General features: G+C 37.7%; 1 protein-coding gene across 8 annotated transcripts in view; it reads right to left on the bottom strand.

Moving 5' to 3' along the window:
* Positions 1 to 3,259: 3,259 nt before the first annotated feature.
* TSPAN8 (tetraspanin 8) overlaps positions 3,260 to 17,822 on the bottom strand; it is a 46,301-nt gene continuing 31,738 nt past the window's right edge. For 3 of the 8 annotated variants that reach the window (XM_072973928.1, XM_072973931.1, XM_072973932.1), the window contains 6 exons: positions 17,291 to 17,428; positions 15,633 to 15,707; positions 15,426 to 15,533; positions 10,967 to 11,101; positions 7,870 to 7,953; positions 3,260 to 3,547 (listed from right to left, as the gene is read on the bottom strand). In XM_072973928.1, the coding sequence (XP_072830029.1) occupies positions 3,494 to 3,547; positions 7,870 to 7,953; positions 10,967 to 11,101; positions 15,426 to 15,533; positions 15,633 to 15,707; positions 17,291 to 17,428 (594 nt within the window). In that variant the 3' untranslated portion in view covers positions 3,260 to 3,493. Of the gene's footprint in view, positions 3,548 to 7,791; positions 7,954 to 10,966; positions 11,132 to 11,973; positions 12,030 to 15,204; positions 15,321 to 15,425; positions 15,534 to 15,632; positions 15,708 to 17,290; positions 17,429 to 17,822 lie in introns of those variants that run through there. The other 5 variants (XM_072973929.1, XM_072973930.1, XM_072973935.1 and 2 more) reach the window with 5 other exon arrangements.

Below are 17,822 nucleotides of genomic sequence, written 5' to 3'. Positions count from 1 at the left end.
TCTGTTTTGACAGTAGCCACTGAGTCCCCTTCCTGTCTCCTACACCTGGAAGAGAGTCCTTCTTCTGGGTCCCCATCATGGTTCCATCTTTCACCAGGTGGCCCCTGGATCCTGGGACATTTTCTTTGTCCCACCCATCCTAAGGGTGGTAGCAACATCCTACTGTTGCTAATCCCTGGTTTATCCTGCCATCCCATTTGTCTTTTTACTTTTTCCATCATCTGTGCAAGCAGTTGCTGTGAACTGAATTGTGTCTCTCCTCTGCCTCTGACCCCAAATTCATATATTTGGGCCTTAACCCTCAGGGTGGCTGTGTTTGGAATAAGGAAGTAATTAAGGTTAAAGGAGATCATAAGGTGGAGCTCATGTCTGATAGGATTTGTGTCCTCATAAGAGGAGACGCTAGAGAGCTCTCTGTCATGTGAGAACACAGCAAGCAGGTGGCCGTCTGCAAGCTAAGAAGAGAGCCCTTACCAGGAACTGAATCTGCTGGCACTTTGATCTTGGACTTCCAGCCTTCAGAAGCGTGAGAAAATTAATTTCTGTAGTTTAAGACACCCAGGGTATGGTATTTTGTTATGGCAGCCTGAATGAACTAATACAGCAGTTCTCTGTATTGTATTTCCATTGTTTGAAATAGCTAGAGAGTTTTTGTTTTCCTGCTTTTCTTGACTGACACAGTTCTTTGCACAACTGACGCCATAAAATATTTACCGTAAAACATCCTAGTACATGCCTGACTATGCAAAAGTCACGTTCATGTTCATTTCCTAATCTATTTCTCCCAACAACACTCTAAGGTAGAGCAATATGATATGACATAAGGGACACAGGTTTTGAGTCACTTAGCCTAAATCACAGTATCTCCACTTACCAGCTACTTGACCTGAGAAGAGGTAGTTAATTTCATTAGACTGATTTCTTCCTCTATAAAAATGGGTCTAATAATAGTACTAACCTAAGAAGGTTGTTCTGGATTAAATGAGTTACTCTATACAGAGTACTTAGAATATTTTTAGGCATATAGTAAGCTCTTGATAAATCTGAGTATTATTTTTAGTTACAGTTTAGTGAGTGCCTATTATGTACCAAACACTGTGACAGGCACTGGGGATATAAAGGCAGTAAGAAACAATCGATGCCTTTAAGGAGCTGCAGTACATTCACAGAGGCAAACACATGAACAAAATATAGTACGTGTATTAATAGACATACCACAGGAAAGCCAAATAAAGCATAATCCACAGCCAGGGTTTGAGAGGCAAGTGTCAAGGCCTGAATCACAGTTCTGCCAAATACCAATGGTCTGCCTCTGGGCAAATTACCAAACCTCTAAACTTCTATTTTCTCACCTGCAAAATGAGGATAATAATAGTATCTACCTCATACAATGTGGTGAGAAGAAAAGAGAGAAATGATGAGGTAGTTTCTGGTAATAGTTCCAAGGAGATGACACGTGCTCAGAGGATAGTTATCCACATCATCAATGGGGGAGCACAGATCTGGGTTGGTCGCCCGACCTAGCCCAGGGGCACCCAAGTGCCTACTCCTTGCTGGTTACTCTGATCCACTCGATCTGCCTCCTCTTACTCCTCCTCAGAAGAGGAAATTGAATCTATCATACTTTTCTACCATGAGTATAGATTAGTATAACCACTCATAAAATTTCCCAGCAGACTCTATGAAATCTAATGTCAGTTTATGTAGACAAAGCAATTTTACTGGTGAATGTCTACCCAGAAATGAGTACATACATGTGCCAAAAGATGTTTTTCCTGTTTCTTTTTTAAAAATTCATTTTATTTATTATTGTATTATTTAATTATTTGATTTTAGTGGGTAGGGGGAGGTAATAAGGTTTATTTAATTTTAGAGGAGGTACTGGGGATTGAACCCAGGGCCTTCTGCATGCTAAGCATGCACTCTACCACGTGAGCTATAGCCTCCTCTGCAAAAGATGTAAAAGAATGTTTACAGCCCCTTTATTCACAAGAGCACCAAACAAAGCAAACCTAGTGCCCATCAACAAGAGGATGGATAAACACATTGCAGTACATTCATATACAGCGGAATACAATATAGCAATAACAATAAGGTGACATACAGCAATATAGATGACTCTCACAAAAAACACTAGTAAAAGAAGCTAGAGTACATAATTTACTTTCTATTTGTAGAAAATTCAGGAAGGAGCAAAATTAATTTATGGTCATAGAAATCAGAAGAATGGTTACCTTTCTTTGGGGAGGTATTGCTGAAAAGGTTATGGTATACTGGTAAATGTTTAACCACCAGTGGAAGGAAGGAAGGAAGGAAGGAAGGAAGGAAGGAAGGAAGGAAGGAAGGAAGGAAGGAAGGAAGGAAGGAAGGAAGGAAGGAAAGAAAGAAAGAAAGAAAGAAAGAAAGAAAGAAAGAAAGAAAAAAAGAAAGAAAGAAAGGAGGGAAAAGGAAGGAAGAAGGAAGGAAAGGAAGGAAGGAAAGAAGGAAGGAAGGAAAGAAGGAAGGAAGGAAGAAAGAAGGAAAGAAGGAAAGAAGGAAGAGCCTTGATTTTACAGCATTTGCCAATTTCTATGATGTAAATACTTAAACACTCCCACCACAGTGGATTTCAAGTTACCAACGTAACGTCACTGAGCACAAAGTTGGGTAGGGATATACCTGTATGCAGTCTGCTCTGGCAAGTCGGGGAGAGGCAGCTCTAGCCGCTGACAGGTAACATGAAGGGGTGTTCCGATGTGCCGGAAACGTTCTGTATCTTGATCTGGTTCACACAGTGTTCACACAGGTGAATACTTACGATTTGTTCACTCTATTGTGTGTATATTATACCTCAATAAAGAGTTAAATGTCAAAATGTCTGTGAGAACTAGACAGATAGAGGCACTTAGAAGAGTTTCCAGAGGAAGATCCAGAGAGATACCAGAGATTCAATGGCTGGACAGACAGTGTTCAGATCTTCTTGTCCCCACATTAAGGAGAAAAAATGAGATGCCATTAGTAGACATTGGCATAAACAGACACGAGGTGGCAACTCTTTTAGTTGGGTCACTCTCAATCTTCCAACATGAGGCGTAATTCAACCTCATCACCAATGGCTGAGGCATCACACAACAGAGAATACGGCTTTGCAGAAGCCGAGGTGTGCCGCCTTAGCTAACCACGGCCATGTTAGAGATGAAGATCATCATTCCACTGGGTGGCTCCAGATGAACATTTTAAGCACAGCACCACCTGAACACAATGATCAGACATGGAAAAGTGCCAATGTAAACAATGTTATTTTGCAGAAAAAAAGGCACATGCATATAATTTTGTGTCCCCCAAATCTTCAATACGTTCAGTCTGTCTAGGAGATATCTGTGATCTTGCTAAATGAGACTTTTTCAGAGGACAGCTGCTCCTAACACATGCAGCGCTCAGATATCTAAAGTTACAAAGCCAAAGTAAGGTTTTAAAGGGGTTTGAACGATGATGGCTTGATACATCCACAGAATTATTTCTTCCTTGTGTTGCCATATAGGACAATAGAAAATATCACAGCAAGTATCTAGAAAATAAAATAAGAAGGTTAACGTGGAATCTAAGGGAAAGCTCTGGAGACATCATAAATAGAAAATGTGGCATGTGAAACATTCTGGCGACTGTCAGTTCTAACGTTATTTATGTAAGTTACCTCTGCTACTGGGAAATTAGAGACTTTAATGGGACAAAAGAACTTTGAGCAAGTTCTCTGAGTATTTTTGTGAATTAATCAGGGTTTTCTAGTCAATCCGCTTCTAACCAGCCCTCTTTGGTTGTGCAACAGCTTCTGTCACCCAAGTATCTCACCTTCCGTGAACACACACGTCCTTCTGTAGGGCATGGCCCTGGAACTCTGGGGAACTCGGGTCTCTGGGGCCAAAGGTCCCTACTGCATCTTTAAAGGCTTATGATCATCTGGTTTAGATCATCTGCATAAAAATCAAGGAGTGTAGAATTTCTCTTGCCATATTTTTAGGCATCGCCAAGAGGAATGAAAAACAAGGTAACTTTATTTTTCTAAAAAAGCTTCTAAATCCAAGGGGGATGGCTTAATTCAGGAACTTCCTTTGAAGTGAAAATACACAGCTGAAAATCTGGGGCACGATTTCCATCTCATTAAGTGGCTCTCCCAAGAACAAGTGACCCCAAAACCCACCCTAACTGGCTCTGAAGTTGGTGAGTGGCGTGCTGTGGCTTTGATGCAGAAATGACAGAAAGGACCTGTGTGTATTCCAGATTGAAAGCTGCCTCTCCACCCCTCTGAGGGGGTGCCCATTTATGCTGAGTCACCTCAAGTGCTCCTACTGGACAGAGACATCCAACTTTAGAATCCTTTCCTGGAAATGCATCTCAAATGAGAACTGCTGCCCAATGTTTTTCCTTCAAAAAAAAAAAAGACCAATTTTCTGCAAAAATAATGATTTTTATTCAGAATGTTCTAAACGTCGTTCTCTGAGCATGACTTAGAAAAAATCCTTAAAATTTAGTCTTTTGCCTTGGTCCCAAGCCTCGAGTCTGGGAGACAAGTATCAGGAAAGAAGGAAGAAAATGATCAAAGCAGTAGATGAGGCAGCTCTGGTCCTTCCCTGTCCCAGCCTTGAAACAGAAGCCCTACCCTTCACCAGCAGACTAGACAGTGACTAGCACACTTTCTCGTATTTCACTGCCTCTGAAAAGAAAATATACCACTCTTCAGACAAATTGGGAATAATTAAACGAGATTCATCACATAGTAATATATGCAAAGACTCAGGATAAACTTGCTGAGTAATGTGCACAAGTTCTCATATTCTGAAGCCACCTAAAAAAGTGTAAAATTATCATTTTTTTTCTCTCTTTTAATTGTTCCATTCCTAGGACTTGCTGCCAGGACAATTTACTATCCTACAAAGTGGTGACTATCAATGTCAGTGGGGTTTTTTTTTTTTTTTCCTTAATTAAAGTGAGGCGAGAAAGTGCTGATCACTTTTTGTGCTTGTAAGTTAGTTGCTATAGTCAGAAAAGGAGGGATATGATAATCTGGTTATTTAACTTAAAATAATGAGAATTTCAATGTCTAGAGATAAAAATTTCTTACAAAACAAAGCATTTTGCATGTAGATTTCTAGCATCCTATCGGAGCAGAATCCCTCAGGTATATGTCTTTAAAAGAGCCATGTAATTAACTATGGGCCCTGTCCATCAGAGCCTTTGCCTAAACAGACTAATACCAAAGATGTAAATGTCAAATGGTGGGTTTTTTCATATGATCTTTTTCTATGGAACTAGTTTGAATGTGTTTTCTGCAGGGAGATATTTACTTCTGTTTCCTTCTTAAAAGTATGTATTAGGATTTTTCTGTTTACATATCTTTGTGTTTTCTTGAATTTGAACTTGGGAAACAGTAGATGGGCCTCTGAGTGAGGCAACTAGTGTTACTAAGATGGTAAGACAGACTAATGTACATATTTTGGGAAACATTTTTATAAACTGGCTATCAAAAGACTATTTTCAAAGCTCTTTTTTGAATAAAATAGGGAAGTAAAATATTTTTTTTTCTTCAAATCCAGGAAGGCAAGTTCCAGATTGAGGGAGTGAGCAAAAAAAATAAATAAATAAAAAATTCAAACAGTTCTTTGAATCAACTATTTACCATATCTGCATATAGTCTAGAAATCACACTTAATTTAACTGGCAGAACTCAAAACTGGTTATATTTTTTGTGATATTGCCATGTTCATTCTATACCTATAAACTGCTCTATGAAAGGTTTTTAGTTAGTTATTTCCCTATATATATCTTTAGAACAACCAAGAGAATATCTAAATATGTAACAAACAGATAGGTTATGCCAATTTCATAAAATACTGAAATACTATTCCTCTTGTAATCTTATTTTCCATTAGGTGTCTTTACATTCCTGGCAATGCCTTTGGCTACAATATGAGAGACATCAGTCTTCCCAGTTGATGAGGTCCTTATTTCCTCTGGCTTTGCTTTTGAAAAGCTTCTTAAAAGCATCTGTGGGCTGTAGTCAAAGTCAGTTGTCTAAATTTGAGTCTAAGATGGAATCCAACACTTATATGGACACTTACACTGAATGCCTCATTGAAAGCTTGCCCATTTACAATCTACTCTACCAACATATGTGTGTTTTGTGTTTATAGATGTATGAGTATATATGGTGATTGCTCACTCACCTCCACCACCATTAACTCATATTTCTAAATTAGCATAAACCCCAAATGCAAAGCAGAGAAACAAAGGACATTTTATAACAGGCAGAATGGAGAGAAATGGACCTATAGCACAGCACCGTTTAACTTAGTCAGATATCAGACATAAAAAAGACAGCCCTATGTACCAACAGAGAATGCTTCATATTTGGACCTATTCATTTAGACTACAAGGAAGTCATGCTTAACAGCCCAATTTGCTGTTCATAGTCCCTACGCTTTCGCTTATGGTTGGCTGGGAAATTCCACTAGAAACCTAAATGACCACGTAGAATACTAAATTGCTTTAATTTTAGGTCAAATTCCTCTCTGACGGTGATGTGGCACAAGTAACAGGTAAAAGCTACCAGAAAACCCAGGGAGAACATTGTCAATACTTCCTGAGAGTGAATCAGAAGTCACTCAACTGAGCAAACCAGCCCTCAGAGGCATTATCTACGGAGCCACCTCATGTCTTTAGGATTCTTGCCAATGCCCCGTTAGGGTTACGCGTGAATTTGACTTACATGATATCTAAATTAACCAAGATCTGGGATGATTCCAAAAACACTTCTTTGAAACAGGTTTTGTTTCATTCTGTTTTGTTTTTGGAAACAGTTTTATTATTTATTCTTTATTTTTACAAAGAATTCTAGGCCACATTAAAAAAAATCCTTCATTTGACACAACATTGTAAAATGATTATAAATCAATAAAAAATGTTAAAAAAAAAAAAGGAAAAAACAATTAGGAGAAAATAACTAAAGTGGAAACCAAAGAAAGAAAGTAATCATGGGAGGGGGGGATATGGCTCAGGGGTAGAGTACATGCCTAGCATGCATGAGGTTCTGGGTTCAACCCCCAGTACCTCCATTAATAAATAAACCTAATTCTCCCCTCCCCCCAAAAAAGAAATAAAGTAATCATTGAACTACCAAAGATGGCACATATCCCTTCCTGGTACAACCTTTTCTGCACATTAAATTGTTCTTCATCAAAAAAAAAAATATCCTTCAGGTTCTGAAAAAAAATCATGCCAGGAGATCCCATACAGGATTTTTTTTTTTTGCAACATCAATAATCAAATTGATGAGAATAACTAAGGAAACCTCAAGCAGAGCTTTAAAACGTCTCCAAGTGAGTCCACAGTCCTTACAGTGAGAAAATCAATTGTCTAGTTTCTGGAACTTGCTAGATTTCTCTAGCATGAAGTAGCAAGAAGAGAGCTCCTCACACCCTTGATCTCAGTTTTTATTTTCTGTTTCAAAACTAGGAAGAGAGATAAGAAACTGTCATGTTGGTAATGCTTGTGTTTTTTTTGGTTTAGTGCTTTTCCTTCTAACTTCAGGAAACGTTAACCCTTGTGCTGGTTTCCAATGGGACTAAGAACAATGTAGATATTAATTCAATATTTTTCTCCTAAGAGGGAGATCATTCAGAAGTCATAGCTTCAGCCCTGCTGAATTCTTGAGACTCTAGTCCCCTCCCCAGACCCAAGTCCCACAGAAGCCAATTTTGGGACGCGGGCACTGGGAACCCAGTGCTTTTCTGAAGTACCTGGTTTTCATTTGGCTCATCACAAGTAATTGTCAGAAAAATTAATGAACAAACAAGGGAAGAAATGAAGAGTTAATAATGCAAGATTGTACTGTACCTCAACAGCTGCCAGTCCAAACGCTAGTCCAGTAACTAAGGAAAAATGTCTAGAAACAAGGCCTCTTACCAAAGGAAGGCATGTCTGTTAAAAAAAAAAAGCATAAAAAGTTACCTTTAATCAAATTTTGACCTTTCTTTAGTTAAGATTTTTATTCCTTGGGTTGACTTTTTACTTTGCTATCACGGAACATACTCAACAAAAAGGAACTGACTTATTCTTGCCACTCCAAGCTCCTCCCCTCTCTGAAAGGTGGTAACTGTTGTGGTTCGTTCATACATCAGGAAACATGGGAGGAACAAAGTTTTGCTTCAAATACCTAATTGCTGAATCTAGGGATTATTTAGCTAGAAATGGTCATTTTATCCTAACTTCTGGTTGTTCATTTTATGAGCTGTTTTCACCTTGACTGTGTTATTTTTTAGGTTTGTATCTGCAGCAGAGAGTTCCCTGGTGGAGGTTTCAGCTAATTATTGTGCAGATTTTCATTTTTAAAACAAGGTTTTTGTTGTTTTTTTTTCCAAAAATCCCTTAATAATATGTGCCAGGGTTGTTTTACCTTAAAAAGGAAAAAAATCTTTACGTCCACCATTGTGCCCTTAACTTTAGACAAAACAGAGAATTTAGAAAGTTGTCTCTCTGCCACATTTTTAAACATTTATTCAAACCAGCATGGAATTCCAAGCTTAAAATAGTTTAGACCAGACCTAAAAATTTCAACAATTGTTAATTATATGGATAATTTTGAAGATGGAAAAATAATATAGTGGTATCATCTATATTGCCAGAAAATATATCATCCTAAGATAGTCTTATATGTGCAAAGGGCTAAGAAAATATTGCTATTTGTTAAATCAAAGTTCTCCACGAGGTTGAGTAAGACAGTCTTTCCCCCTTCATTCCTGAATGTAATGGGTTTCTCCATTCTCATCTGATCCAAAGTGGTAAACATTAGAGGAAATTATTACATCATTTAAGATTAATGATGAGATGAATGAGATCTGCTGAGTCATATTCATTATATTTGAGGGGTTTTCTGCCCCCTTCCCCTTTAGATAACCAGGCTACCTTGGCAAAAGGCAAGGGGGGAAACAAATGTGAATTATGGCCATTCCAGATTTCTTATTTTTCCGGACTTCTTGCAAACGACACCAGACAGATGGAAGTATTTTATGAATTTATGATCTTCCTTTTGAGAAACTGGTGCAGCTATCAGCCTATCTTCAGCTGAATTATGTGCGAATTTGGAGTGAATATCTATTATTTTTCAGGGTAATGCTAGGGCTTTTTAAAATCTATCCTGAGAAAAAAATCTTGGGGTTGAATCTTGGACAGCAGACATGGCAAGTGCAATTTAATTTACTAATTTCCTCGTTATCCTAAACGGAAAAACATTTGTTTACACCGTATGTATTTTTTTAACATTTTTTATTGATTTATAATCATTTTACAATGTTGTATCAAATTCCAGTGTTCAGCACAATTTTTCAGTCATTCATGGACATATACACACTCACTGTCACATTTTTTTCTCTGTGAGTTACCATAACATTTTGTGTATATTTCCCTGTGCTATACAGTGTAATCTTGTTTATCTATTCTACAATTTTGAAATCCCAGTCTATCCCTTATGTATTTCCCCTCTTCTTTGTGGATACTGTGTCACTAAAATTATGCAGGAAGGAGGAACATAAAAAGTAAGAATAAAATTTAGTGATATTATTTTGATGAGTAAAAGACACAGGTAGTCCTATAATCTGGTAGATAACTTCTCCCCAACATGTTACTTTATATACTAGTATCAGCAATTTCCTTTCAGAACAGAGTCTTCTTAATTTTGATAAAATTAGTAAAAGAGATGTGGTCACAGGTGAGAAGTTTCCCTCGAGATACTTTCTGTTTCCTAATATATATTTAACTTCCGTAGCTGTTACTAAACCAATGCTAGATTGAAAAAAAATCTTTCTGATGTGACAGAAATTAATTCCTTGAACTGTAAAAGCTTTCATGTCTCTCTCTCAACTAGACTATCATCTCCTAGAGAGTCCAGAAGCATGTGTGATTCCAGGAAGTGTCTGTCTGACACGTAGTAGGCACTGAAGAATAATAGCAAATAAATATTAATATCCATTGTTGGTTTTGTACACATTCCTTCCAGGCCAAAGGAGCAAATTATGTAAAGCCCTGTGGTAAGAGACAGATATGTCCTTTAGGAAGCTGTACCTTGAAACCCAAAGACTGAGTTAGATGGGGGTCCCACCACATAGTGTTCCTTCCCTTACCCAAGAAATAGTGATAGTTCATTGGACTGAGTTGTCTAATTATCTTTCTCTCTTCCTTACTACGGCATTCACGCCACAAGCACAGACATCATGCCCTATTCAGGAGTAGATCTCCAGCAGCTGATAAAAGGCCGGCACAGAGGAAGTGGTCAATGAATATTTGATGGATTAAGCAATCATAGCAAATACGACACCTGCACGTTGACAGCTGCAAGTGACATAAACATGTCATCTACAACACATAAAAGATAAACTCAGCTTTTTCAACGGACCTCAAATGTATGAGACAGCTTCTCAGTTGGAGCAATCATTAGGCAAAATGACAGGTACACTTAACTTCCACAGTTGAAACTTCTAAAGACCAAGCCGTTCCTTTATACCAAATACAATTATTTGAGAAAAGGAAACTGCGATTAGAAAAAGAAAGCTTTCCTTCGAAAATTAAAGTGAAAATATAGATTTCTAAAACTTATGTTAAAATAGAAAAAAATAGAGAAGAATCATGGTTAAAGTCACCAAAGAGAGGACAAAATTAACTTCTATAAAACTCTTCGTTTGTACTTTGCAGTAGAATGTTTCTGTGATCTATTAAAGTTGAGTTTAAATGATGCCAGACTCCTAGAAGAAATAAAATACTTTCAGTTTTTCTATCTGCTTTTATCTTTAAATATGGATTTCTTTTTTATTTAGGAAATCCCTGGGACTTTGACATCATGATTCCCTTTGAAAATGCTGCAATTTAATTTTTTGTAGAGACTTTCGTTGTGAGAAAATTAAGAGAACCACTTACTGTGCCAAATTTGATATGTTCTCACCTGTTTGTAAATAGTTTTTCCACTATAACTTGTACAAGAAGAGTCTGATGCATCTGGACATTCACATGACTTGTAATAGTATTGAAAATTATTTCCCCAGTCAGAAGCTCCATTGACCAAACCACAGCATTTATACTGTTTGATGAAAAGTAGATATGAAAGTCACTAGAGAGGATAAAAACAATGTCAAAACACTGAATCACATTCTTCTGAAACCACTATTAAGATGTTTCTTATACTAAAATACCATGTAACTCACCTCACTTACCTCTCTGAATGTGGAAGCAAAAATGAAGGAATCTTCCATGTTGGCCTTAATATTAATGAAGGAAAAACAGGGTTCCAGATGCAAAGGTCTGAGGAACTTGGAAAGAAGATAAAAAAACTCACCTTCTAGTTTTTAATAGCAAAAGAGAGGGGCAGAATCAGATTTACACTTCCTAGATCTTAGGAAAGAAGCTTCCAGAGAGTTCATGGAAGAGTCAACGTCTCTTTAAAGAACTTCTGCTTAAAAAGATGAGAGGTTTTAAAAATGAAATTTCTATATCATGATCTTTGCTCACTTTTGGAGGAGATGGGGTGAGAGGCATCTCAAAGGCCAAAGAAAATGCTTAGTGGGCCTTCCAAGAGATTGAATTTTACATGGACATCTGTAAAACAGGAAAGGGGTACAAATGAAGAGTGAAAGTCTTAGAATGATGTCAAGAAGGTTAAGGCTCAGAATAAACCAAAACATGGGGAGACACTAAGAAAAGTTGTGGTCATGTTTGGGCGAAGGAAAACAAGAAAGCGGTAAGCCCAATGACTCAGGCTAATGGCACATAACATTATCAGATGAAAGAAAGAAGTAATCAACTCTCCTTGTCTTATTTGCTCTAATTAGGAGGAAAAATTTTCATGCAGAAAAGTTAAAAAAAATGCTGAAGGAAATAGAACAAAGACTAGCTGGTTTTCTAGGCTCGAATGCTTTGTGATGCCAGGATATTGAAAGAATTTTCACTTACTGGCTGGGTGACCGCGTTACTCATGTTACTTAAACCTCTCTGTGCCACAGCTTCTTCATCTGTAAAATACAGGTAACAGTTGCTAATAATCGTCTCTAATTCATAGGTTTGTTGTAAAGATAAAAATAGAAGACCCACGTGAAGATATGAAGTGTTTAGCCCAATGTCTGGCTTATAGAAAGTACTCAACATGTGTTTACTGTTTTTGTTTCACAGTTGTTGCTGTTTCCATTATGCTCTCACGTGAACGTGACCTGTTCAATACTGGTATCAGTAATTTAGATAAAGATATGGAAAGTATCCTTCCATAGGAAAGTATCCTGTATCTGTAGTTGATATAGAGCTGGGAGTGATGGTTACTACATTGGAGAACAGAGCCCAAGTGCCAAAGATAGTTCAAACAATGGGCTTAAGCCAACAAGTTCAACTGAGGCGGATATGAAGTCTTGGGCTTTGGCTCGAAGAGTTAATTGCACAAATATATGACTCAGTAGATATTTATATGACAAAGAGCTGGAGATTTCAGTTGGTCCCAAGGTCAATCCAGCTAGCAAAGAGGGCGATCTTCAAACAACCTCCTTTCTGGTTTCCACGGTAGATGATTAATGGCTGACTCTTTCTGATTAAATAATCTCGAATAATATGAATTGATACAGCCACTCCAGATCAAAAAGAAGGTAAGCCCCACCAGATACAATCACAGATCAGTCCACTTTTGGAATACGATATTCCTTAGGGAGGCACAGAGACACACAGGAGACAGGGCAGGAGGTGGAAAGGCCAAACTTAGCAGAATATCTAGTCATCAGATCAGATGTGGGAGCGGCTGAGGTACAAGCTGGTCAGGATGTGTTGAAAGCATTACAATGGTTAGATAAACAAGGATGTGCAGTAAATGACACAACAATCTCTAGAAAAATAGTCATCTCTAAGAATCCAAGAGGGGCATGTTTCACTAGCATGTTACCAGAAAATTTGGGTGGGAATTCCCTGAAAAATCAAAAAGAAAACCACTTCGTATCTACAAATTATCTATGTATGGTGGAGCCTCAGGCCACCCAGCCAGAGTTTGGGGTAAGATTCTTTTTCCAAGGAAGCATTACTTTAAAAAGGAAAAGTCGGGGAGGCTATAACTCAGTGGTAGAGTGCATGCTTAGCATGCACAAGGCCCTGGGTTCAATCCCCAGTACCTCCATTAATAAAGGAATAAACAAACCTAATTACCTGCCCCTCAAATATAAATAAATAAATAAATAAATAAATATATAAAATTTCTAAAATAACTTTTTAAAAAGGTTTTTTTTTTAAAAAAAGGGAAAGAAAACCTTGGTAGGTTAAAAAAAAAGAATCTCAGAATAGACATTAAGAGAGAATCATAGTCCTACAAACACAAGGAGCTTCAGGTACAGGAATTATGCACAAGAACAGAAATAATTACAAATAATGATAAACAGAACAGGGTTGATAAACAGCCCCCTGGTGGTCACTAAGACCTTGGATACCAGGGACAACGTGCACAAGTGACTCAGTACCCGACCCAGAGACCAGGGGGGTTACCTGTAGTACATTTTGTCCTAGATTAACAAACAAGGAAGACGAAAGATGCTCAGCCCCACCCAGTGGAGAAACTGAGCTGCCTAAATTCTCCCTGCTTCAAACCTGGGTTAATCTGGACTCTAGAGTGGGAATGATCCGGAGGAGAGAGGATCAGGGAAAGCAGTTCAGGGGGAGCTGGGAAAAGCACAGAACAGAGGAAGTTAAACAGGGACTGCCATATCAGGTTTCAGCTCCTGGAAATGATGCCTTGAGCAGAATTTTTACAAACTGGAGACTATCCAGATAGGAACTGGGGAATGCTCTGGAGAAAAAAAAATTTCATCTGATAAAGAGCTCAAAAAACCAAGGATGTTTCAACTTGAAAATGAAATCTTTTAGAAGTCATATGAGAAGACATTTTCAAAGAAAAATTTGCAATATTTAAAAGTAGATTTTCTTTTTCCTCTGAAACTCCAGAAGGAAGAACTGGACTAAATGATACAAATTCTAGGGAGGAATTTTGTTTCAAATTAAGAAAGAAAACATTACTCATTAGACTTGGATGTAAGGCGGACGGGATGGGCAAAAAAGGGAAACCTTCAGCTCTTCAGTATTTAATTAGAGGGTGGATGAACAGAAATATAAAATACTTCAATTAATGAGAAGTCAGGTTAAATGTTCTGTACATCCAGTTCTCCTCTAACATTCTGAGAATTTCTATGACATATGCAAAAGAAATGCTACTTGTAGTTAATATGATGGGAATTCTGAGTTAAGAAGATGTGGTTGTGGGGGGCAGGGTATAATAGCTCAGTGGTAGAGTGCATGCTTAGCATGCATGAAGTCCTGGGTTCAATCCCCAGTACCTCCATTAAAAAAAATATATATATATATATATATATATCGACACACACATATAAACACACACACATACATATATACACACACACACACACACATATATATGCATACACACACACATAATTACCTCTCCCCCCCAAAAAATTAAAAGAAAATAAAACAACAAAAAAAAAGGTGTGGTTGGGAGTTTGACAGACCAATATTTTAGTCAAGCTTCAAAGTACATGTAGTATTTGTAAAGAAAGAAAAGGAGAAAGTCCACTCCGAGGATGAGGAATCATGCAGAGGCAGGAAGGCAGAACTGTGTAAGAGATCCTGAGTACACAGACCTGGCTGGACTGGAGTGCTTTCTTCATGGGGTAGTGTTTAGTAATGTTAAATTATTAGGCAGGAACCAGATAGTAGAATATCTTCATTACCTGCCCAAATTTTGACTTTTTACCCTAAAGACAGTGAAGTGGCCAAAGTAAATATGTAAGAACATAAGAGAGGGGCTAGCATACTGATTAAAAAGAATTAATGAGTCAGACAGATCTGCATTCAAATTCCAACCCCATCATTTGTTAGCTGTCAGATCTCTCTCAGTTGTAATCCCTTCATCTGTCTAACAAGATAGTGAGGATAATGGTATTATTCATCTTACAGAGTTGTGAGAGTTATAGGAGCTACTGAATGTAAATCCTGGTACATAGTAAGTAGCAATAAATGATAGCTATAATTATCTTTTACAGAAAAAGAGAGATTCTCCAAGCATCCCAAACACACTGTCCTTCTAAGCAGTAAATATTAAAACAATGATTGATTTGGCTCAGTCAAGGCTTAATCTGTCATAAACATATCTTCTTCATCTCTGTCCTTCTAAACTGTTTCAGAACTTCATAAGAAGCTGGGAAAAAATTAGAAACATTCCTGGATTTTTCTTATTGCGTGGTGACAGAATAATCAGCCAAAATCTGCAAAAGGGAGAGATCTTTCAATCTTTAAGGAATACACCTATTAAAAATTAAGTAAATCTATAACTATGTCCAACTCCCCCCAAACCTACAAATTCTAATTACCTTTTCTTGAATTTCAGAAAAGGCTTTCTGGAACATTTTTCTATCTTCATTTTTTAAGCTCAAAAGCGACATGTTAGCATGGGAACCATCATTCAGAACATGATCAGTCTGAAAATTGAAAAGTATTGTGAAATTATTCATGCCAGAAGGAGGCATGTTAATTTTTTAGAGTTATCCAAAATTTTCAAGTATCGTATGTGGACACACCTTAGTTTTGAGAGTAAATGCTAGGATACCTGCCGACACCTGCAGGAGTAGGACCAGAAGCAATCCTATAAGAAACTGGGAAAAAAAAAAAAAAAGAAAAGTAATATATATGTTATCCCCAGTACATTCAGGAACACCTGGGACATTTTGGGACGGTGCTTCTTTCTGCATCCAGGATCATATTCTATTTGGAGTAATAACCATGCTCTTCACTTATTTCACCCTTTGCCTCAAGAATCAAATTTGGGGCCATTTTCTCCAAAGGCTGACCAAGGAAAATAGTCCACATTGAAATTGATTAATTGGATTATAGGCAATGGTATGACATTGAATCGAGGGAAGTTTGAAAACTTAGATGAAGTTATTTGAATATTATCTTCCTCTTTCTTCATCAAACACAACTCAAACTTCAAAAAAAATTTCAGAACTGACTTCAGAACATTTCTACTGGACTTACTGTGTAGCACAGGGAACTACATTCAATACCTTGGAATAACCTATAAATGGAAAAGAATCTGGAAAAGAATATATATGCATAACCCAATCACTTTGCTGTACTCCTGAAAAGTTGTAAATCAACTATACTTCAGTAAAAAATTAAAATTAAAAAGAAACAAAAACTACATTTCTACCACTATCAGAATCACCCGGGGTCTTGTTATAAATGTAGAGTCCTGAAATCTACCCCAGATCTACTGAATCCTAAACTTGGAGGATCCCACAAATTATTTTTTAAAAGAAGCTCCTCATGTAATTAAATTCTCCAAATTGCAAATGAGGCATATTAATCAAAAAGCAACCTCCAGGGATGCTATTAGAGTTCTGTTCAAACTCTGTCTCTGGGGGGAGGTACAGCCCAGCAGTAGACTGTGTTCTTAGCATGCACATGGGTTCAGGTTCAATCCCCAGTACCTTCATAAAAACAAAACAAAACAAAACAAAACAAAAACTTCTGTTTCTACCTTCCCTCATAACAAACCATCAGTTAAAATATATTCGTTCTGGGGCTGACACAATACTTATTTTATTAGAGAAACATATTTAGATGAGATCCTAACCCAATCTATCATCCGTGAAGTTTTCTAAGGGACAGATCTGATTACCTCGTGCTCGTACAGTTTTCTCAGCATGGACTGTGATTTGACCGTAGTCCACACTCAGACCCATCCTCCATCATTTACGGAAAGACCTCTGACATCCTCCAGTCGTATCCAAGGCCTTGCAGTTCCCCAAACACTGTGCTGCCAGGCTTTCTCCCTGGAAATCTCATTACCCCCACCCCCCGGTAAACACCTTATTCACTTCTGCTTCTAGTTTGAAACTTCCCTCCTCTACCCTTCACCTTCTCTTCTGGGGCCACTTCCACTGCAGCTAATAGTTTACTCATCAGTCTCCCCTTATGGATTCTAATTGTCTTCATATCCACGTATCTTACAGTATCTGGCATGGAGCAGCTACTCTGTAATTGAATGAATGAATGAAAGGCTAAAATTTTTATTCTAATCTGAGCTAAATATATTAGCTTCCACAACCAACCCTCTAAACAAAAGGGAGAGCGTTTCATCAATCTTGGCAAGTCTTTTCGATAGACAGCGTGGATGGGAGATAAGCCTCAGAAGTCTGAAGGATGGGTATTGGGATTTGTTGGGAAAACTCACCAACACAAGTATGAAGCGGTTTTCTTTCATGGCGCCACAGCATCCCAGGAAACCCAGCATCATGATGATGCTACCCACAGCGATCAAGATATTTGCAGCAATATTGGGGTTAGTGCCTAAGCCCTCAGGATTGAGAATCTGAAAATAAAGAAGAGATTAATGACAGAAAATACCTTTTCTTGATGTTTGTTATTCAACAAATATCCATTGAGTACCTACTATGTGCCAGGCCCTGCTCTAGGACCTTGAGATACCTCAGTAATCTAAATTAGCAAAAATTCCTGCTTTCAAGGAGCTTACATTCCATAGCTGTCTAGATAGTGTTTCCAATTTTGTATTTTCCTAAGATGATACATTGGGTGTTGGATGGAAGAAATGCAATAGGACTTTAAAACACCAACTTAAAAAAAAAAAAGCTTAGAGGGACCTGTTGTTTCACCCATGATATGATCTTCGGTTTGCATTATTTTGTGTTTTATACCTAAGAGTAGTATCATAAAGCATGTTTTAATGGTGGTTTAAGCCAAAGCTC

The sequence above is a fragment of the Vicugna pacos genome, chromosome 12, assembly GCF_048564905.1.
Source record: "Vicugna pacos chromosome 12, VicPac4, whole genome shotgun sequence".
In the NCBI taxonomy this organism is placed as follows: Eukaryota; Metazoa; Chordata; class Mammalia; order Artiodactyla; family Camelidae; genus Vicugna; species Vicugna pacos.
This window is presented reverse-complemented; position numbering and strand designations above follow the sequence as displayed.